This window comes from Somniosus microcephalus, unplaced genomic scaffold, assembly GCF_052327205.1.
Source record: "Somniosus microcephalus isolate GS21.2 unplaced genomic scaffold, FLI_Smic_1.0 unresolved_chr4, whole genome shotgun sequence".
NCBI classification, from domain to species: Eukaryota; Metazoa; Chordata; class Chondrichthyes; order Squaliformes; family Somniosidae; genus Somniosus; species Somniosus microcephalus.
This window is the reverse complement of record NW_028225182.1, coordinates 8,676,882-8,701,011: the sequence shown is the minus strand read 5'-3', so window position 1 is coordinate 8,701,011 and position 24,130 is coordinate 8,676,882. Positions and strand designations below refer to the sequence as shown.

Here is a 24,130-nt window from a genome sequence, read left to right as displayed (position 1 = left end):
TTTAGGACTGTGGTAAGGAGAAATTTCTTCACTCAGAGGGTGGTGAATCTTTGGAATTCTCTACCCCAGAGGGCTGTGGCGGCTCAGTCGTTGAGTATATTCAAGACAGAGATCGATAGATTTTTGAATATTAAGCGAATCAAGGGATATGGTGACGGTCCGGTGCGGAGATCGCTCTCCCTGTTTCGGGCGGCCAACCCTCGCCGCTCGCTCCCGCAACCGGAGCGAGGTACTCGGCGAGTCGGGCAGAGGCAGCGCAGCGTGGTGAGCAGCAGCAGCAGCCAAGCCGACCCACTGGAGCACATCGGCCGGCAGCTCCTCGGCGGGAAGGAATTCCGGCTAGGAGGAGGGGAGCCGAGCATGGCGGCCAGAGGCCGACCCGTGAAGAGAGAGAAGTAGGCCCCGGGCCGTGGAGCGTGGAGCCGGCGACGGTGAAGAGGAGGCCGCATTGGAGCATTCACATCCCGACGATGTGTTCGGCGAGTCGGGCAGAGGAGCGCAGCACAACGAGCAGCAGCAGTAGACTCACGACACGCTGCAGCACGTCGGCCAGCAGCTCCATTTCGGGTAACTCGCAGTCCGGATGGGAGGAGGGGAGCCGGGCATGGTGGCCAGAGCGGGAGAAGCAGGCCACCACACGAGGAGCCGGCAACAGTGAGGAGGAGGCCGCGGTGAAGAGGAGGACGGAGCGGCTGAGGGACATCGTGCTCCCACTGCCATTGTATTGACTTTGAACGCGGCGCTGTATGTATAGCTGACGCGTCCCTACGGGGAACAAGCATTCCATTGTACTTGTTACATATGGCAAATAAATCTAATCTATCTATCTAAATCATATTGCAGGAAAGGAGAGATGAGATAGATCAGCAATGATCTTACTGAATGGCAGAGCAGGCTCAAAGGGATAAATGGCCTACTTGTGCTAATATTTCTTATCCTCTTATGTTCAGAGGGAGCGAAAAAAGAGACAGATAGAAAAGATACAAACATTATTGAATTTTTGTTTATACAGCTCCAACAATAATTAAAATCCAAAGGAATGAGACTCCACACTTGTAAAAGTTAATTTTCTGCGCCAGAGAGGTTGTTTGGCATTAGTTAAGACTGATCACGCTGTTAAACAAATAATTACACTGGAATAGGCAAGCCCCGACTTTTCCTGGTGTTTCCATCAGATAAGTAGCCATTTTACGCCGTTCCATGCATTTCAATGGCGAGTCTCTCGGCGAGATACCATCCTCGCGCAGCTTTGGGAGCAGCAGGGCAACTCGGACAGGACCTTCACCATTTTCCTGTTTAACTCCGCATGTGCAGTCGTTGGAAGTTACTGTCCAATTTACACTTTAATAATTGAGCGCCGTTAGCCCCACCGTTATTTCTACCGCAAAATCTGGCCTATTTCGAAAATATGAAACTACCACTATTTCATCCCCCAGTCACTCACTCAGTGGAAAAAAATGGTGCAGAAACCAAACCATTAAAGTGAACGGACGGAAAATTACAGACTGAGAAATCTCAATTTCCTCATGATCCCCCCTGGGGAGTGACGTTCCACACCAAGAGCACAGGGGCAGGTAATTACAGACTGAGAAATCTCAATTTCCTCATGTTCCCCCTGGGGAGTGACGTTCCACACCAAGAGCTCAGGGGCAGGTAATTACAGACTGAGAAATCTCAATTTCCTCATGTTCCCCCCTGGGGAGTGACGTTCCACACCAAGAGCTCAGGGGCAGGTAATTACAGACTGAGAAATCTCAATTTCCTCATGTTCCCCCCTGGGGAGTGACGTCCCACACCAAGAGCACAGGGGCAGGTAATTACAGACTGAGAAATCTCAATTTCCTCATGTTCCCCCCTGGGGTGTGACGTTCCACACCAAGAGCTCAGGGGCAGGTAATTTAACCAGTTATGTACTGGTTTGGACACTCCATGTTTAGGATGTAAAAGCAATGGAAAAACAGGCGTGCAATTGCACTGGGATGTTCCCAGGGATGTGGAATTACTGTCAGAGAGCGCGATTTGAGAACGATGGGCTCATTCCACTAGAGGTGAGCAGATTAAGTGAGGAGCTGCTGCTAGTCTCCAGAATCTGAAGAGTTATGATCAAATAAATAGCTACTGATAGTTTCCACTGATTGCCCAGAGGGCACATATTTTGGCTAATTTGAAGAATGGGGTGAACGATGATAAATTTATTTACACACGAGGTGGTTGGAAAGCACAATTCAATCACACAGACTATTGTTGAAGTCGACACTTTTTTGATAAAATCTATTTCTATTGCTGCATGGATAGAAAGGAATGCTGGAGTATGGGGGGTGAACAGAAGAATACACCTGGACTAATTAGGCTACTAACCATAATGTGGTCAGCAGAAAGTGGGAATTAGACTAGGTGGGATATTAACGGTATTGGGTAGTGAGCAGGAGGTTGGGATTAGACTAGGTGGGATATTAACGGTAATGGGTAGTGAGCAGGAGATTGAAATTAGACTCGGTGGGATATTAACGGTAATGGGTCGTGAGCAGGAGATTGAAATTAGACTAGGTGGGATATTAACGGTAATGGGTAGTGAGCAGGAGGTTGGGATTAGACTAGGTGGGATATTAACAGTAATGGGTAGTGAGTAATGGGTAGTGAGCAAGATGTTGGGATTAGACTAGGTAGGTGTAACGAAATCTGTTTGTTCTTGCCTGTATTCGTTTTGCACTCATGTATATTACCCTCCCCACACGGTGTATGGTTTCACTTCCTCTTTCCTGACTAACCTGTATGGCTCATCCCTGCAAGCCAGTCAGTGTGTTGAGATGTTAGCTCTGATCTTAGTGATTAAAAGCCAACTTGTTAATGTCTATAACTTCTAATTTTGTGGTTATTGAAGGCACGTCAGTAGGATATTAACAGTAATGGGCAGTGAGCAGGAGGTTGGGATTAGACTAGGTGGGATATTAACTGTAATGTATATACCTTTAAGGGGGGAACTACATTTTACAGCTCATGTATACTGTAGTGCCGGCAGTGACCATACCTGTATATAGCACTGAGTAGTAATCTGTACAGTTCAGTTCCAGAGTGAGCCACGTTGAGTAAACACCTGTTGTACCGTTCTCCTGCAGTCTGTGTCTTACTACTGACGGACACAACATTGGCGACGAGGCAAATTCGATTCTACCTGCAACTCTGCATCACCTCCCAGGGATTCGTTCCTGGAGACCAGTAGATTGGAGGTCAAGGCCAGAGACACGGGCAACCGCCCAGTCATCCAGCAGAGACTCGAGAATTGCGGGGGAGGCTGTTGAGAGCCAGGCTTGGCTTTCCAGTCGCGGTGGTCCAGCGAAACGGGCTGGCAACAGGTAGTGCGCCGACCCTTCCCGGACAGCGGCGTCGACGGGAGAGAGGGCAGAGCGCACAGAGCGCAGCCGGTGTTCAGGGGCAGAGCAGCGTCGAGGAGAGGGAGAGAGACGCGCAGAAACCCGCGAGGCGCCGCCATTGCCATGAGGACCGCCGAGAGCGGCGTTGGCAGCAGCGAGGGAGGAAGGAAAGCGCGGGAGACGCCATTTTAAGCCATCTTAAACCACACCCAAAATGCCAAAGAGTGGCAGTATCACCGCATTTGACAATGAAGTCGAAGATTGGACTACATATGTCGAACGAATAGAGGTATACTGCAAGGCAAATGAGGTGTCAGATGACAAGAAAGCGCCGGTATTGTTAATTTTAATGGATGCAAAGACGTATGGCTTATTACGAAATCTAGTAAGCCCAGCGAAGCCAGTGGAAGAGTGTTTTGGAGACATAGTGACGATACTACAGGAACATTTAAACCCCACACCGCTGCTGATTGCAGAAAGATTCAAGTTTCACAAACGGAACCAGCATAAGGATGAAAGCAATGCTGAATATTTAACAGAACTGTGCAAACTATCGAAACACTGCCAGTTTGGAACGGGACTGGCAGATACCTTAAGGGACAAGTTTGTGTGTGGGCTTCAAAGTGAAGGAACCCAGAAATGGCTTTAATCCGAAAAGGACCTTACGCTGGACAAGTCTTTCAGCATTGCGGTATCATATGAAGCAGCAGCATGGGGCGCTGCAGATACAACAGAGACCGCAAGAATATGGCACAAACGAAATGTCATACAGAACAGAGAAGTTCTATCGCTGCGGCAGAACAACGCACGACCACAATAATTGCTGGTTCAAAGACAAAGTGTGCAGACAGTGTGGAAAAGTAGGACACATAGCACGAGTCTGCAGGTCGGGAAAAGAAAACCAGCAATAAGAAATCTCCAAAAGAAAAGTACAAAAAGGTACATAAGGTGATGGAGAATAGTTCAGATGAACAAGAGTGATACCGACTCCGAAAGCAGGGAGCTGAGTTGTCTGAAACTACATAATGTGATCAAAACGGAGGATCGCCGAACTATTTGGGTCACTCTCAAGATAGCAGGAGTCCAGGTAAAAATGGAATTGGACACAGGATCATCCCTAACAGTCATAAACCGACGGGACTACGAGCGGCTATTCTCACACATACCCTTGAGACACACAAAAATTATTTTGAAGACGTACACGGGGCAAAAAGTCTACCCCAAAGGAAAAATAAGGGTGACCGTTATATATAACGGTAAGGAAACACCAAAACTAGACCTGGATGTATTGCAAGATGGAGGACCACCATTACTGGGACGTGAATGGATCCGGAAAATACAGATGGATTGGCATTCCATACAAGCACTGACTGTGGCTGCCAAAAAGGATGACGACGTCACACCTGGGCGACTGTCAAAGGTTCTAACCGACGCGCAAGAAGTGTTCCAGCAAGGACTCGGAACACTAAAAGGCATGACAGCAACAATGCAAGCCCAAAATTTTTTAAGGCCAGACCGGTACCTTATGCGATCCGCCCAGCCGTCGAAACAGAGCTGGAGAGCTTGGAACGTTCAGGAGTACTGTCCAAGGTAGACTGGAGCGAGTGGGCTACACCCATCGTCCCTGTGATGAAAAAGTCATTGAGCAGCACGCCTGGGGAACCAAGGATGGTTCGCATCTGTGGGGACTTTAAGGTAACAGTGAACCCAGTCCTTCACACCGTGCAATATCCACTTCCGCGGATTGAAGATATTTTCGCCTCGCTATCTGGAGGGAAACGCTTCACTAAGATTGATCTGGCCCAGGCGTATCTGCAATGGAGGTAGAAGAAGCATCAAAAAAATACCTCACAATCAACACCCATAAAGGTCTCTACCAATACAACCGGCTGGTATTCGGGGTAGCATCAGCTCCGGCTATTTGGCAAAGGGCAATGGAACAAGTCCTGCAAGGGATCCCAGGGACCCAGTGTTATTTGGACGACATCCTGGTCACGGGCGAAAATGACAGTGATCACCTCGCCAACCTGGAGCAGGTGCTCACTAGATTGAAGGAATATGGGCTCCGAGCTAATCGCCCCAAATGCGAGTTTTTTAAAAAACAGATCTCATATTGTGGCCACGTTATCGATAAAGAGGGGTTACATAAGTCCCCAGAAAAGATTGCGGCAGTAGTCAAGGCTCCAGCACCGGAAAACGTGTCACAACTGAGGTCGTTCCTCGGGTTGGTAAACTACTGCCATAAGTTCTTGCCAAATTTGTCTACAATACTACACCCACTGAACACCCTACTGCAAACTGGAGTGCCATGGAAGTGGAGTGACTAATGTAAACGAGCTTTCCAGAAGAGCAAAACACTAATCACATCGAAAGAAGTATTGGCCCATTTCAACCCAGCACTACCAATTCGGTTGGCGTGTGATGCGTCACCCTACGGCATTGGAGCGGTGCTGTCGCACAAATTCTCGGACGGCTCAGAGAGGCCAATAGCCTTTGCGTCACGATCAATTACCTCAGCCGAGCGTAACTATGCCCAGATTGACAGGGAGGCCCTCAGCCTAGTGTGGGGAGTGAAAAAGTTCAATCACTATCTGCACGGGCAGAAATTCACCTTGCTGACTGACCACCAGCCTCTTGTCTCCATTTTTAATCCGAAGAAGGGCGTTCCGGTGATGACTGCGCAACGACTACAAAGATGGTCACTCTTTCTAGGGGCGCACCACTATGAGATTGAATATAAGGGCACGAAACAGCATGGAAATGCTGATGGGCTATCACGCCTGCCACTGCCTACTGCGGAGGAAGCACCAGCAGTGGATCCTGTCGAAATATTTCATTCGACTATAGTTGAATACCTACCGGTAACTAACGCTCGTATAGAAAAGGAGACTCGAAATGACCCGACACTGTCTCGGGTATATGATTTGACGGTGAAGGGATGGCCAGCACATGGCAACTCACTGTTGCCAGCATTCTCGACAAGAGGAGAACAGCTGTCAGTGGGCCGGGGGGCCTTGATGTGTGGGTCCCGAGTGGTAATTCCACCCAAGTTAAGGGATAGAGTGCTCAATGAGCTTCATGAGGGTCATCTGGGAGGGGTAAAAATGAAAAGCCTTGCCAGGGCTTATGTGTGGTGGCCGGGAATCGATAAACAAATCGAGGACCCGACCAAGAGCAGCTCAGGATGCCAGAAAGTCCAAAATGCACCACCACATGCCCCTCTACACCCATGGGAGTGGCCCTCATCTCCATGGCAACGGGTGCATATTGATTTTGCTGGTCCATTCATGGACTCAATGTTTTTAATAGCCGTGGATGCACACTCGAAATGGCCTGAGGTCATCAAAATGTCCTCCACCACCACGGAGAAAACGATTGCAGTCCTACGGACCATTTTTGCCAGGAACGGCTTGCCAGAACAGATTTGCTCTGATAACGGACCACAGTTTGTGTCCGAAAAGTTCCGGAGGTTTATGAAGAAGAATGGGGTAAGGCATTACACATCCGCCCCGTATCATCCAGCCACAAATGGATTGGCTGAGAGGTTCGCACAAACCTTTAAGAAGGCAATAAAGGCTATGTACAATGACAACATTCCGCTGCAGCATAAGGTGGAAAATTTCCTGTTCACATGCGACACATGCAGTCACCAACCAGGCCCCGGCCATGATGTTCTTTAACCGAAGGTTAAGATCTCGCCTGGATTTGCTCAGACCAAACGTACGAAGAGATGTTGAGAGTAAGCAATTCCAGCACATCCATGAGAAGCCAACAAGGAGCTTCAATGTAGGGCAACCAATCTTGGCCCGCGACTACCGAACAGAAAAATGGCAGCCAGGAACGATATACACACGGCAGGGCCCACTAATGTACACAGTGGACGTTGGGGAGAACATAGTGAGACGCCATGCTGACCAGATCCTAGAGTCACAGTAACAAGTCAACCCCATGCCTCGCCCATACGTACCTGGTGAGGAACCTGACGTACAGGTCGCATCTACCCCAGAAACAGTAGCATCGGAAGCTGATGACCCAACCGACGGCAGGGTGCCAGAATCGCCTCCGCACCAAGAGCGAGACACTCGGGAAAGGCGCTATCCAGAAAGGATCAGGAAGCCTCCCCAAAGATTGAACATATAAATGGACTATTTTCAGCTAACGTTGTATGTTAAAAGTGTTAATTGTAATTAGTTTGATATTTAATTGTTAAATGAGTGTTATGGTACTGTTAATCTAAAAGGGGCGGAATTGTAATGTATATACCTTTAAGGTGGGAACTACTTTTTACAGTTCATGTATACTGTAGTACTGGCAGTGACCACACCTGTATATAGCACTGAGTAGTAATCTGTACAGTTCGGTTCCAGAGTGAGCCACGTTGAGTAAACACCTGTTGTACCGTTCTCCTGCAGTCTGTGTCTTACTACTGACAGACACAACATTAACGGTAATGGGTAGTGAGCAGGAGGTTGGGATTAGACTAGGTGGGATATTAACGGTAATGGGTAGTGAGCAGGATGTTGGGATTAGACCAGGTGGAATATGAACGGTAATCGGTAATGGGCAGGAGGTTGGGATTAGACTAGGTGGGATATTAACGGTAATGGGTGGTGAGCAGGATGTTGGGATTAGACTAGGTGGGATATCTACATATAGATTGGGCTAACCAAATTAGTAGCAATACTGTGGAGAAGGAATTCCTGGAGTGTATACGGGATGGTTTCCTGGACCAAAATGTCGAGGAACCAACTAGAGATCAGGCCATCTCAGAGTAGGTATTATGTTGTGAGAAAGGAATAATTAGCAATCCTGTTGTGCAAGGCTCCTTGGGGCGGAGTGATCATAATATGATAGAATTCTTCATTAAGATGGAGAGTGAAGTACAGGAAACTTTCTGGTATCCGGCACAGACGGGACTGACGTGGTGCCGATTCATCAACAATTCCGGATAACCGAACGCTATAGTAAAAGATACGGAGCTCAGAGCTCCGTATAAAGCAACAAACCCTGCAGCTTCAAAACAAATCGGCACAAGTTGCAAGCGTCTCTGTAGCTTAGCAACAGCTTCAGCTACACCCTTGCACAGCAACAAATGGAGTAAAAAAAGTTACCTGAACCGACTCCTGAATTTTGCCGGTGGATAGAGCGTTCCGGTTATTTTGGGGCCGGTTAATCAAAAGTTTGCTGTAGTTGACTCAGAGACTACAGGCCTGAATTTAAATAAATGAAACTACGATGGTATGAGGTGCGAGTTGGGTAGGATTGATTGGGGAATGTCACTCAAAGGGTTGATGGTGGATAGGCAATGGCAAGCATTTAAAGATCGCATGGATGAACTACAGAATTTGTTCATCCCGGTTTGGCATAAAAATAAAACAAAAAAGGTGACTCAACCGTAGCTAACAAGGGAAATTAGGGATAGCATAAGATCCAAGGAGAGGACATATAAATTGGCCAGAAAAAGCAGTAAACCTGAGGATTGAGAGCAGTTTAGGATTCAGCAAAGGAAGACAAAGGGATTAATAAAGAGGGAGAAAATAGAGTATGAGAATAAGTTGCGGGGAACATAAAAACTGACTGTAAAAGCTTCTATAGATATGTGAAGAGAAAAAGATTGGTGAAGTCAAGCGTAGGTCCCTTGCAGTCAGAATCAGGGGAATTTATAATGGGGAACAAAGAAATGGAAAACCAATTAAATACCTACTTTGGTTCCGTCTTCACAAAGGAGGACACAATTAATCTCCCAGAGATGTCGGGGAAGATAGGGTCCAATGAGAGGGAGGAACAGAATGAAATCAGTATTTGTAGGGAAATGGTGTTAGGGAAATTGATGGGATTGAAGGTTGATAAATCCCCAGAGCCTGATAATCTACATCCTAGGGAACTTAAGGAAGTGGCCCGAGAAATAGTAGATGCATTGCTGGTCATCTTCCAAAATTCTATAGATTCTGGAACAGTTCCCATGGATTGGAGGGTAGCTAATGTTACCCCACTATTCAAAAAAGGTGGTCGAGAGAAAACTGGGAATTATAGACCGGTAAGCCTGACATCGGTAGTGGGGAAAATGCTAGAGTCCATTATAAAAGATGCAATAGCAGAGCAATTGGAAAACAGCGACAGGATCGGACAAAGTCAACATGGATTTACAAAAGGTAAATCGTGCTTGACTAATCTACTGGAATTTTTAGAGGATGTAACTGGTAGAATAGATAAGGGAGTACCAGTGGATGTGGTGTATTTGGACTTTCAGAAGGCTTTCGATAAGGTCCCGCATAAGAGATTAGCGTGTAAAGTTAAGGCACATGGGATTGGGGACAAAGTACTGACTTGGATAGAGAACTGGTTGGCAGACAGGAAGCAAAGAGATGGAATAAACGGGTCTTTTTCAGAGTAGCAGGCAATGACTAGTGGGGTACCGCAGGGACTGGTCCTAGGACCCCAGCTATTCACAATATATATTAATGATCTAGCCGAGGGAACTAGATGTAATATCTCCAAGTTTGCAGACAACACAAAGCTGGGTGGGTGTGTGTGCTGTGAGGAGGATGCCGAGAAACTCCAGTATGATTTGGACAGGTTGGGTGATTGGGCAGATGCAGTATAATGTGAATAAATGCGAGGTTATCCTCTTTGGTGGCAAAAACAGGAAGGCAGATTATTATCTGAACGGCAATAGATTGGGAGAAGGGGAAGTGCAACGATCCCTGGGTGTCCTTGTGCATCAGTCGCTGAAGGTAAGCATGCAGGTGCAGCAGGAGGTTAAGAAGGCAAATGGTACGTTGGCCTTCATAGCAAGAGGATTCGAGTACAGGAACAAGGATGTCTTGCTGCAGTTGTACAGGGCCTTGGTGAGACCACACCTTGAGTATTGTGTGCAGTTTTGGTCGCCTTATCTGGGGAAGGATATTCTTGCCATGGAGGGAGTGCAGCGAAGATTCACCAGACTGATACCTGGGATGGCAGGAATGATGTATGAGGAGCGATTGGGTCGATTGGGCTTGTACTCGCTGGAGTTTAGAAGAATGAGAGGGGATCTCATTGAAACTTATAAAATTATAACAGGACTAGGCAGACTAGATGCAGGAAGGATGTTCCCGATGGCCAGGGAGTCCAGAACCAGGGGTCACAGTCTAAGGATAAGGGGTAAGCCATTTAGGACTGAGGTGAGGAGGAATTTCTTCACCTAGAGAGTGGTGAACCTGTGAAATTCTCTACCACAGAAGGCAGTGGAGGCCAATTCATTAAATATATTCAAGAAGGAGTGAGATATATTTCTTAAGGCTAAAGGGATCAAGGGATATGGGGAGAAAGCAGGGACAGGGTACTGAGTTTGGATGATCAGCCATGATTTCATTCCATGGCGGAGCAGGCTAGAGGGGCCGAATGGCCTACTCCTGCTCCTATCTTCTATGTTTCTATATTAACAGTAATGGGTAGTGAGCCGGTCGTTGCGATTAGACTAGGTGGGATAGTAACGGTAATGGGCAGTGAGCAGGAGGTTGAGATTAGACTAGTTGGGATATCAACAGTAATGGGCAGTGAGCAGGAGGTTGGGATTAGACTAGGTGGGATATTAACAGTAATGGGTAGTGAGCAGGAGGTTGGGATTAGGCTAGGTGGGATATTAACAGTAATGGGCAGTGAGCAGGAGGTTGGGATTAGACTAGGTGGGATATTAACAGTAATGGGCAGTGAGCAGGAGGTTGGGATTAGACTAGGTGGGATATTAACAGTAATGGGTAGTGAGCAGGAGGTTGGGATTAGACTAGGTGGGATATTAACAGTAATGGGCAGTGAGCAGGAGGTTGGGATTAGACTAGGTGGGATATTAACAGTAATGGGCAGTGAGCAGGAGGTTGGGATTAGACTAGGTGGGATATTAACGCGAATGGGTAGTGAGCAGGAGGTTGGGATTAGACCAGGTGGGATATTAACGGTAATGGGCAGTGTGCAGGAGGTTGGGATTAGACTAGGTGGGATATTAACGGTAATAGGCAGTGAGCAGGAGGTTGGGATTAGACTAGGTGGGATATTAACAGTAATGGGTAGTGAGCAGGAGGTTGGGATTGGACTAGGTGGGATATTAACAGTAATGGGTAGTGAGCAGGAGGTTGGGATTAGACTAGGTGGGATATTAACAGTAATGGGCAGTGAGCAGGAGGTTGGGATTAGACTAGGTGGGATATTAACAGTAATGGGCAGTGTGCAGGAGGTTGGGATGAGAGTAAGTTTCCTAGATTATTAACTTGGAAAGTTGGCAGCAGGTCGACCGTCCATTATACACCCTGCAAATTATCATTTCCAATTAGTTCTGTTCCATTACAGGTAATTGACAGAACATTACAGGCTGCTTGCTGTAATTTCCCGAATTGCTGTCCCGGGGAGTGACGCTCCACGACAGGTATTGAGTGTCTGCCGAAGTTGGAAAAACTTGCACAGCGTCGGGTTTTCAATTCCCATTTTTGGGCGTTAGTTTTCCTGTTCAAGTCTCATACATTTTAACCATTTTAACATTTTGTTTTTGTTCTTGAAATGCCTCTCATTTACTCCACAGATGAGTTTGTCATCTCTCGGTTCCTTAATTTACGTTAAGTAGTTTCCAGGTCAGTAAACTCATGACCTTCCCTTTAATCCCTGTCTGTTGCCTCTGGTCTCTCCTTTTCCCAGTCCCACTAAAACGGTTTCCCTTTGTTTTCAGTCCACAAAGAGTTATAGCCGAATTGTTCCCCTGTACTTTGTACAGATAGGGACGGATCCGCTGGGTATTTTCACCTCTTCGTATCATTGTTTCAGATTCACAATATTTTCAGTTTTATCTGTTTCTTTCCTATTTCACTTGTTTCTCTGCGGTAACATTCTATGATTCCAAGTTCTGATATCCTGTCAGTTCTGTGATGTTTAAATATTCCAAACTCATTCTGTGTGCCTCCCACTCACCCGATGTTCTTGTCCACTGAAATGCCACTCATATGTTAACAGCGAGCTGACTCCGTCCACCCCTCCTTCAATCGCCTGTTCCAGTCTGTCCCGGTAGAATTTCGTGAACCGGAACAGCTGGTAATCGTCGCACTTTGTCAAGAACTCAGTGATTGTAGAGTCCGGATCTGTGAACACAAATGGAGAAAACTAAACACATTATCCACTTTCTACCCAGGCGGCTACATTTCATCGTATACCAAACGGCTGCAGCTTCCTGTGAGCCACATTATCGATCACCTTCTGATAACACATTCACACCGCATGGGCAACATTCCAAAACCCTGTATAGTCACATCTCAACAAAACTGCATCTTAATGTGTTGGGAGATTGGGCACATGACTGGCAAATGATGTTTAGCTTGGATAAGAGCCGTGTTATGCCTGTGGGCAGGGCAAGTGCTCAACATTCATACACCCTTCATGGCATTAAATAAGGGGGAGAAAGGAAGATCCGGGCATTCTCGTACATACATCTCTAAAAGTACAGGAGCAATGCCGTGAAGCGATAGTTAGAACAAAGGGGGTATTAGGGTGCATTCATAGGACAGTTGGGTATAAGACAACCTATTTTCTCTTAGTACAAGGCCTTGGTAAAGGCCTCACTTGCAATACTGTGTCCAGTTTTGGTCTCCTCACATGGTGGGTGAGATTGAGGCTTTTAAACTGTTGCAGAGGACGGACATTAGACTAATTTCCAGTATAAAGCAACTTAGTTATCAAGATAGGCTAAGAGTTTGGACTCTGCACTTTAGAGAAGCAAAGACTCAGCGGTGATCTGATTGAGGTTTATAAGATGATGGAGGAATCGATTGTGTTCCATTTGACACTTTGTTCCAATCACATAGCTTACGGAGGGCCAGGGGTCACCATTTTAAGTTGTGCAAGGCCAGATTTAAGTTAGGTGTCAGGAGGTGGTCCTTTTCCCGGAGAATAGTCGACCTCTGGAACAGGATACCTTCTCTGGCGGTGGACACTGACTTGGTGAATTCCTTCAGGCGAGAGCTGGACCTGTTCCTGTTTGGTGTGGACATCATCTCTTACAACAGGAAGACACTTCCGGAATTCAGTGTAAGATTGATCTGCTGGACTAGTTTCAATTGCCTCGATGGGTCGGAGAGGAATTTCCCCTATTTTAATCCCCCAAATTGGCCTGTGTTTTTACCTGTTTTTTTCACCTCACCCATGGTTTGGTTTGGGATGGCTAGAACAAAGTACAGGAAACTTTGTGTTATCCGGAGGCTAACTGTCAGGTGTGTATGGGGTTTCAGTGTATCAGGATCCTGCCAGGTGTGCATGGGGTTTCACAGTGTATCAGGATCCTGCCAGGTGTGTATGGGGTTTCCCAGTGTATCAGGATCCTGCCAGGTGTGTATGGGGTTTCAGTGTATCAGGATCCTGCCAGGTGTGTATGGGGTTTCACAATATATCAGGATCCTGCCAGGTGTGTATGGGGTTTCCCAGTGTATCAGGATCCTGCCAGGTGTGTATGGGGTTTCACAGTGTATCAGGATCCTGCCAGGTGTGTATGGGGTTTCCCAGTGTATCAGGATCCTGCCAGGTGTGTATGGGGTTTCCCAGTGTATCAGGATCTTGCCAGGTGTGTATGGGGTTTCACAACTAAGAGATCAGCAGATGGATTTAGTGAAATGATGTCACGTTCGCATATTTACAGGAACTTCAGAAATGTCCTGATTTGTAATTTGAACCTATACAGAATAGCTTTGGATTGATGATAAATCTAAATGATGTCCAATCCTATTTTTCCTGGCTTTCAACTTCTGATTTCCAGATTCAAAACCTCTAAACAAACGGTTACAGCCAATCATTCCGATTCTCAGGTGTGAAATAAATGTTTTCAAATCTCCGTCGTCACTTACCTTTCAGCTGACTGGATACTTCGGATAAACCTCGTGCGATGTTCATGTAATCAAATGGTTCTGAACCTGTTTAAATCAATTAGCATTCATGAAATCATATCTGTTACATATTAGAGCAAATCATGCTTTCTTTGAATTTGAAATTGCATGCAATATCGGAGTTCACCGTACCAAGTTCCTGCATTTCTTTCAGTATTTTGTCCAGCTTTGGTACCCCATTGCGCATTTTCACAAAGGATTCCCACATCGTCCTTCGAGCCCGAGAGCCTTTCTCCATCACCAGATTTAGGAGAAGTTTGGAACTGTCCGCCCGGTTTCCCTTCTCCGCGAGATCAGTGACTTTCTGTAAAGAATGGTAATGAATGGATTGAGGAGCGGAGTGAAAGATAAACACTGAGAATGAGAAGGAAAGGATGTGTTCAGAGTTGGGACCTCCCAGTTGTTTTGAGCAGAGGAAGCAGTCGCTGGGGCGGGTACCGATCCATTCTGAACAGGGTTAAATATTCTGTAAACATCTTGATTCACTCATTAATGGCAAAGAACTGGAATGAATTATAGTTCTCGGAGAGCGAGGAATCACTGAGAATCTGCAGCAGCTGTAATCTGATTAGTTTACTCTGTCCTTCAGTGTCAAACATGACATCAGATTATTGATTGACGATATGAAACACTCGTTTCTCACATTTTATCCTGCTGTCATACTTTGTGATTTAATAGAAATAAAACAGCAGCAAGTCAGAACTTCATTTGCAGGAAAGGAACGAATCTGAAGTGAGAGAAGCAGCTGGAAAACTGCTTGAGAAATTAGGCCAACTGATTGAAATAATCACCGTTGTTGATGTATAGGGCCGGAGAATTGACCCATCGACCTGAAAAGAGTCAGCACCGGAGAAGGCAGAGGATAAAGGGAGCGGGAGGCCGAGGACAGTGGACCTGAAAGGAGTCGGCAGAGGATAAAAAGAGCGCGGGAGGCCGAGGACAGCGGGCCTGAAAGGTGTCGGCAGCCCCGGAGAAGGCAGAGGATAAAGAGCGCGGGAGGCCGAGGACAGCGGGTCTGAAAGGTGTCGGCAGCCCCGGAGAAGGCAGAGGATAAAGAGCGCGGGAGGCCGAGGACAACGGAGCTGAATGGAGTCGGCAGTCCCGGAGAAGGCAGAGGATAAAGAGCGCGGGAGGCCGAGGACAACGGAGCTGAAAGGAGTCAGCAAACCAGGAGAAGACAGAGGTTAAAGAGCGTGGGAGGCCGAGGACAGCGGAGCTGAATGGAGTCGGCAGTCCCGGAGAATGTAGAGGATAAAGAGCGCGGGAGGCCGAGGACAGCGGACCTGAAAGGAGTCAGCAGGCCCAGAGGCAGAGGATAATTCAAAGCAGCTGAAGGCAGTTAATTAGGGAAATTCGGCCTATAAAAACAGACTTCGCAGTGCGTTCTGCACGAAATGCGGTTTGAACAGAGTGCTGAGAGTTGGGTGAGTGAGGGAGTTAGATGCGTGAGGAGTCGAAGGAGGAGCTCCCTTGGTTCCCCTTTGCTTTCCCTAACTTTTCACTCTGTAGGAGTTGGTTCTTATTTAAACCCAGGAAAGAATCCAAGAGTGGGAGCAGTCAAACAACAACTGCAAAACCGCTAAAGTAACGTCTCAACCATGGAAGGAGCTGATTGGTAAGTAGGACCTTGTAAATATTTCTTCAGTCCACACGTTAAAGTAAAAGTAAGGTTTCTAGTTTAGAGTAAGTCGGCCCCGATTTTCAGCTTGTGTGGGGAATGGTCGGGTTTCCCCGCATGTGGGGTTTCTGACACACATAAAAAAGTGTCAGCCAGCTCCACGCAATTTTCCCTCAAGTGGCCAATTAATTCCCAGCATGTGGGAAGCCTTGCTAATTGTCCAATTCGAGTCAGAAATCCCCACAGTATGCATGTCATCATTCGTGGTGCTTTCAAGGTCCACAGCAAACACTGCATCCTTTGAAGGCTTCCAAACGAACCATACAGGATGGCAGAGGAGCCTGCAGCAGCTGTGGGCAGTGCCAGACCCCGAGCTGCCTCCAAATTCGACGAGGCTTCACTGCAGGCATTATTGGATGGGGTTAGGGCCCACAGGGAGGTCCTCTTCCCTAGGTCAGGGAGGAAGAGGCCCCCCACTGAGACCAATGCTGCATGGATGCAGGTGTCAGCAGATGCCAACTCGCTGGGAGTCACCAGAAGAACCTTGGCATCACATCCCTAAATCCTTCCTTTACTCCCCCCCACAGTACCATCCAGAGCCCCCGTCCTCACTGTGGAGGAGGAAGAGGCTGTGCAGCCAGACTCCTCAGAGGAACCTCCAACCTCTGATGGCGCAGCATCAGCAGAAGTAAGCACACCCAACACCAGCGCAGACACTCACACTTCGGGGGGACCTTCAGGACATATAGTGTTGTCACCTGGTGTTTCACAGCTCACAAGTGAGCCTCAGCAGATTCTGGAGACAGGGACAGCAGTGGAGAGTCCTCATCGGAGGGCGCAGGACTCTGCCAGTTGAGCTCAGCTACGCTGCATGTCGACCCTCTGCCTCTGGGTCCATCCGCAAGAGAAGAGTTGATGGATCGCCATGCACAGATGCAGGAGTCTCTGTCAGGTTTTGTCTCCAGGGTCGCTGCGAGTGTGGAGCGAATGGAGGAGTCCACAGCGACCATAAGCAGAGCCTTTGTGGAGTCATTGGCGCATGAACGCATCACCATGGAAAGGTTGGCAACCTCCATGGAGGAGATAACTCGCCAGGGTACGGAAAACATGGTGAGTGCTCATAAGAAAATGACATCTCTTGAGGAGCGTTGGCCATCTGTTGAACAGAGAAACCAGATCTTCATGGAAGTCCTTCTGAGTAGGACTGCCAGTGCAGATACGGGTCCCCATGGCCCCCTAAAGCGCAGCAGGGTGCTCTCAAGCCACTTCCAAGCGCTGGCCCCTTCTGGCCTGTGCAGCTTCAGGTGAGTGAGCAGCAGCCTGGTGCTCCTGGTGCTCATCCTGCTGTTCCTGGTTCTGCTGCTGCCGCCTCTGCTGGCAAGAAGGGAAGGAAAAAAAGGCGTCCCACGCTTCTCGTAGATGCCTCCGCTGAGGAAGCGCTGAGTGAGGGTGGCGAGAGGGGCTTCCCAGGAGATGGCATTGGAGAAGTGTGTGAGGATGCAACCTTCCACAGCTGTGCCTAAGCCTTGAAGAAGTAGCCCCAAACCTGCAACAAGGTCCTTCAACATACAAGTGCTGTCCCTTTAAATCGCAGCTTCTCCATTGACCTGCAGCTGACAGCAAGCAAGCCGGCAAGCTTCACGCCAGCTCTCAGCAGCGGGATTCCCCGCAGGCGGGTTTCAGGTGGGGAAAGCCCCAAAGTTGCAACGGCCCCGGAGAAACTACCTCAACAAGCTGGTAATTGCTGATTAGTGCTCCAACGACCAGTCCCGCCAGCGGCGGCCGGGATTGAAGCAGGGCGCGGGGAAACGGCGGTCCGAAAGTCGGACAGGGCGGGGAATCAGGGGGGGGGGGGTCCCGACCCGCCTTTTCGCCAATTTTCGGCCCCCGGCCGCATGAAAAGCCGCCCGACGGCGGCCAGAAAATTAACCCTGTAGTGTTTAAAGTGAAGTAAGGTCCCTAGTGTATTTAATATTCTTTAATTTAGCAGAAGTAAAGGGAGTAAATTAAGGGTAGGACATGGCAGGGCAGCTCGGCAGCGTGGAGTGCTCCTCCTATGCCATGTGGGAAGTCAGGGACACTTTCGGAGTCCAGGGCGAACACATCTGCAGGAAGTGTCTCCAGCTGCAGCTACTCGAAATCCGCATTTTGTATCTGGAGCAGCGGCTGGAGCCACAGTGGGACATCCACGAGGCTGAGATCTTCGCAGATAGCACGGAGAACGATGTGGTCACACCACAGGTAAAGAGTGCACAGACAGACAGAGAATTGGTGACCACCAGACAGAGTAAAAGAACTAGGAAGGCAGTGCAGGAGTCCCCTGGGTCCATCTCCCTCTCCAACAGATTTTCCGTTTTGGATACTGCTGGGGGAGATGGTTTCTCAGGGGAATGCAGCAAGAATCAAGGCCGTGGCACTACAAGTGGCTCAGCTGCACAGGAGTGGAGGAAAAAGAGTGGGAGAGAAATAGTGATAGGGGATTCTATCAGTTGGGGAACCGATAGACTTTCCTGTGGCTGCAGACGTGACTCCAGGATGGTATGTTGCCTCCCTAGTGCCAGGATCAAGGATGTCACTGAGCGGCTGCAGGACATTCTGAAGGGGGAGGGTGAACAGCCAGAGGTCGTGGTCCGCATCAGTACCAACACAGGGAGAAAGAGGGACGAGGTCCTGCAAGCAGAATATATGGAGCTAGGAAATAAATTAAAAAGCCGGACCTCAAAAGTAGTAATCTCAGGATTACTCCCAGTGGCACGTGCTAGCGAGAGCAGAAATAGGAGAATAGACCAGATGAACGCATGGCTGGAGAGATGGTGTAAGAAGCAGGGATTTCAATTCCTGAGGCATTGGGACCGATGCTGGGGAAGGTGGGACCTGTACAAGCTGGAAGGGTTAAACCTCAGCAGAACCGGGACCAATATCCTCGCAGGGAGTTTGCTAATGCTGTTGGGAAGGATTTAAACTAGTTTGTCAGGGGGCTGGGAACCTTAGTGTGGGCCCAGAACAGAGAGAAACAAAGCTGGAAGTGCAAGTTAGAAAAGTAGTCAGCAAAACTAGTAGGGAGCAGAAATAAAGACCAACAGTAAAGAGGGTCAAAGTGCAGAAAAATATTAAACAGGCAAAGCTGAAGGCACATAATCTAAATGCACGTAGCATTCGCAACAAGGTGGATGAATTAATGGCACAAATAGAAGTAAATGGGTATGATATCATTGCCGTTACAGAGACATGGTTGCAGGGTAACAAAAGCTGGGAACTGAATGTTCCAGGGTACTCAATGATGCGCCTCAATAACTTCAAGGCTCAAAGTTAACTGGATAAAACTAGGCTTTTATTAGCAAAGAAAGATGCCTGTGTCTTCACCTAGCATTCTGCTGTTCTGCTGCAAGACAAGCCTGGGCTTGTCTTAAGTAGGGCCAGGTATGGGCGGAGCCGACACACCCAATGGGGAGAAAGGGGGCGGTGCACTATACACAATACAAGGTAAAAACACAGGAGCAGGCAATACAATATATGTAGTTAAATACAGATTCTGATGAATGACATATTTCATCACACAACATTTAGGAAGGACAGACAAAAAGGTAAAGGAGGTGGTGTAACGCTGTTAATAAGGGATGAGATCGGTACGATAGAGATAAAAGATCTTGGCTTGGCAGATCGTTATGTAGAACTGGAATCAGTTTGGGTGGAGCTAAGAAACAGCAAAGGGCGGAAAATATTGGTGGGAGTTGTGTATAGGCCACGAAACAGTAGTGGTAATGTAGGGCACAGTATCAATCAGGAGATTAGAAGTACATGTAACAAGGGCAATACGGTAATCATGGGGGACTTTAATCTACATATTGACTGGGCAAATCAAATTACCACCAACGGTGTGGAGGATGAATTTTTGGAATGCATGCGAGATGGTTTCCTGGATCAGTATGTGGAGGAACCAACCAGGGAAAAGGCTATTCTGGATCTGGTACTGTGTAATGAGAAAGGGCTAATCAATAATCTTGTGGCAAAGGGGCTTTTAAGGACAAGCGACCATAATATCATTGAATTTTACATTAAGTTTGAGAGTGATGTAGTCCAATCTGAAACTAAGGTCTTCAATCTAAACAGAGGAAACTACAAGGGTATGAGGGACAAGTTGGCCATGGTAGATTGGGAGACTACACTAAAAGGTATGAAGTGAGACATACAATGGCTAACATTCAAGGAACTAATGCATAATTTGCAACAAACATATATTCCTCTAGGGCACAAAAACCCAAAAGGAAGTGATCCAACCATGGCTAACAAAAGAAATTAAAGCTAGTATTAAATCAAAGGAGGAAGCTTATAAAGTTGCCAGAAAAAGCAGTCAGCCTGAGGATTGGGTCTTTTTAGAAATCAGCAAAGGGGGACCAAGAAATTGATAAAGAAAGGGAAAATGGAATATGAGCACAAACTAGCGATAAATATAAAAACGGATTGTAAAAGCTTCTATAGGTATGTGAAAAGGAAAAGACTGGCAAAGGTAAATGTAGGTCCTTTACAATCAGAGACGGGAGAGTTTATAATGGGGAATGAGGAAATGGCAGAGAAATTAAATAAACACTTTGTTTCTGTCTTCACGGAGGAAGACATAAAAAACCTCCCAGAAATACGAGAATCCAAGGGTATGGCAAGAATGAGGAACTTAAAGAAATTATTAGCAAAAAAAAAAACAGTACTGTACTAGCAAAATTAATGGAACTAAAAGTCAATAAATTCCAAGGACCAGATGACCTACATCCTAGGGTTTTGACAGAGGTGGCCATTGGAATAGTGGATGCATTGGTTGTCATCTTCCAAAATTATATAGGTACTGGAACGGTTCCTGCAGATTGGAGGACAGCAAATGTAACCCTGCTATTTAAGAAGGGAGAGAGAAAACACTGGGAACTACAGGCCTGTTAGCCTCACATGTTTTGTTGAGAAAATGCTGGAATCTATTATAAAGGATGCAATAACTGGGTACTTAGAAACTAATAGTAAGATTGGGCAGTGTCAACATGGATTTATGAAAATGAAATCCTGTTTGACAAAAATATTGGAGTTCTTTTGAGGATGTAACTAGTGGAGTAGACAAAGGGGAACCGGAAGATGTGGTGTATCTGGATTTTCAGAAGGCCTTCGATAAGGTCCCACACAAGAGGTTGGTGAACAAAATTAGGGCACATGGAATTGTGAGTAATATACTAGCATGGATTGAGAATTGGTTAACAGACAGAAAACAAAGAGTAGGGATAAATGGGGCTTTTTCAGAATGACAGGCTGTGAATAGTGGGGTACCACAAGGATCGGTGCTTGGGCCCCAGCTATTCACAATCTATATCAATGATTTGGATGACGGTACTAAAGGTAACATTTCCAAATTTGCTGATACTATTAAGCTAGGTGGCAGTGTCAGTTGTGAAAAGGATGTGAAGAGGCTTCAAAGGGGATCTTGACAGGCTCAGTGAGTGGGCGAGAACATGGCAGATGGAATACAATCTGGATAAATATAAAGTTATCCACTTTGGTAGAAAAAACAGAAAGACAGAGTATTTCCTAAATGGTGAAAGATTGGGGAATGCAGATGCTCAAAGGGACCTTGGTGTCCTTGTACATTAGTCACTGAAAGTGAATGTGCAGCAAGCCATTAGGAAGGCAAATGGTATGATGGCCTTCATTACAAGAGAATTTGAGTACAGCAGTGAAGAAGTCTTACTCCAATTATATAGGCCTTGGTGAGACCACACCTGGAGTAGTGTACAATTTTATAGTCTCCTTACCTAAGGAAGAATTAACTTGCCTTAGAAGGAGTGCAACGAAGGTTCACGAGATTGATTCCTGGGATGGCGGGACTGTCATATGAGAAGAGTTTGAGTAAACTAGGCCGATATTCTCTTGAATGCAGAAGAATGAGAGGGAATCTTATTGAAGCATACAAAATTATTACAGGGTGGATGCTGGGAGAGTGTTTCCCTTGGCTGGGGAGTCTAGAACCAGGGGCCACAGCCTCAGGATAAAGGATAGGCCATTCAGGACTGAGATGAGAAGAATTTTCTTCACACAGAGGGTGGTGAATCTTTGGAATTCTCTACCCCAGAGGGCTGTGGAGGCTCAGTCATTGGGAATATTCAAAACAGAAGTTGATAGATTTCTGACTAGTAAAGACATCAAGGGATATGGCGATAGGGCCGGTGAATGGAATTGAGGCAGAAGATCAGCCATGACCTCATTGAATGGCCAAATGGCCTACTCTTGCTCCTATTTCTTATGTTCTTAAAAATAATGATGAAAAATCTAATCGCTTTTTCCCCCGGTAATTGAAATGTCTGACACCCGTTATTTTACAAATCCGCTGCCGGTATGAAACCTCGGTAACTGGGAACATATATCCAGCAATGGGGTTGGTGTAGTCAGGACTTTCATCATCAAAACTTACATTTATATAACACCTTTAATGCAAAAAAGAAAGCGTCGAAAGGCACTTCACAGAGGTGCAATCAGAAAATGGACACAGAGATGGCGAGGCATCGAGAACGATAGTGTGTTGGTTATGTTACTGGATGAGTAATCCAGAGATAACAGTTCAAATCCCATCATGGACGTTTCATGAATTTGAATTCAAATTCGAATTTGAAACATTTCAAAATAAAAAGCTGATATTAATGATTGTCGTAAAACCTATTGTCCTTTTCGTCTTGCCTATACGTGAATCCAGTCTTTCACCAATGTGGTGGCCTCTGAAATGGCCTAGAAAGCCTCTCGAAAGGAGGATACGGACGAATAAAACTGGGCGGATCGCTCGGCTTCGGCATTGGATTCGGACACAGTCAACCCTGCAAAGCCCTCCTCATTAACACCTGGGGACTTGTGCCAATGTAGGGAGAAGTGGACCACACATTAGTCAAGCAACTGTGTGATGCAGTGATACTTATAAAATCATATTTATTAGCCAAAGTCCCAGGCACCTCCATCAGCATTCATCGGTATTTCCTGTCCCACCAGCGGTGGGGCGCAGTGATAGACCCTCAGATGCAAGTGCCCTGGGAATCATTAACATTGAGTCCGGAGCCTATAAAGTCTCATGGGTTCAGGTGAAACATTGGCAAGGAAACCTCCTGCTGATTCCCACCTACCACCCTCCCTCAGCCGATGAATCAGTACTCCTCCATTTTGAACACAACTTGGAGGAAGCACTAAAGGTGACAAAAGGTCCAGAATGGACAGTAGATGTGAGATTTAGTGCCTAGTTCCCTCACATTTCGGTATCAAGAAACAAATGAATGAGCTGGGCACTGCAAATGCTAAAGGTCCCATCAACATTCTGGCTGTGGCGTTGAAGATCTGTGCTCTGGAACTAACCATACCTCTAGTAAAGTTGTTCCAGTACATCCACAGCACTGGAATCTGCCCGACAATGTAGAGAATTGTCCAGGTATGTCCTGTCCATAAAGAGCAGGACAAATCCAACCCGATCAATTACTGCCCTATCAGCCTGCTCTCAATCATCAAAGTGTTGGAAGGAGTTATCAACACTGCTAACAAGCAGCAATTAATCACAAATAAGCTGCTCACCGAGGCTCAATTTGAGTTCCACCAGGAGCAATCGACTCCAAACATGGACCAAAGAACTGAATTCCAGCTGTGAGGTGACAGTGACTGTGCTTGACATCAAGGCAGTGTTCGACGTGTGTGGCACAATGGAGTGTGGTTATTGGAGGAGAATCGTCTCAGCACCAGGACATCACTGCAGGAGATCCTCGGGATAGTGTTCGACGTGTGTGGCACCATGGAGTGTGGTTATTGGAGGAGAATCGTCTCAGCACCAGGACATCACTGCAGGAGTTCCTCGGGGTAGAGTCTTCGGACTAACCACTTCAGCTGCTTCGCCAATGACCATCCCTCCATCATAAAGCCTGGAGTGGGGATGTTCTCTGATGATTGCAGTGTTCAGCTCCATTTTCAATTTGTCAGATAATGAAGCGGTTCATGCTCGCATGCAGCAAGTCCTGGACAAAATCTAGGCTTGGGCAGACAATTGGCAAGTTAACAGTCGTGCCCCACAAGTGTCAGGCAATGCCCATCTCCCACATGGTGTCCAACCATGTCCGTTTGTCATTACTTGGCATTGTCATCGTCAAATCCCTACTATTGACCAGCCACAAAAAACTTGTGGCTGCTAGAGCAGGTAAGAGGCTGGGTATTCTGTGGCGAGTGGCTCAACTCCTGGCCACCCAGAAGCC

General features: G+C 47.0%; 1 protein-coding gene across 2 annotated transcripts in view; it reads right to left on the bottom strand.

Annotated features, from left to right (window-relative positions):
• The window catches only part of LOC147089340 (NACHT, LRR and PYD domains-containing protein 3-like), a 79,215-nt gene that overhangs the window by 29,195 nt on the left and 25,890 nt on the right, over positions 1-24,130 (bottom strand). For both annotated transcript variants that reach the window (XM_085977184.1, XM_085977183.1), the window contains exons 5-7: positions 14,399-14,570; positions 14,228-14,293; positions 12,309-12,475 (exon numbers count right to left, since the gene is read on the bottom strand). In XM_085977184.1, the coding sequence (XP_085833310.1) occupies positions 12,309-12,475; positions 14,228-14,293; positions 14,399-14,570 (405 nt within the window). The remainder of the gene's footprint in view (positions 1-12,308; positions 12,476-14,227; positions 14,294-14,398; positions 14,571-24,130) is intronic.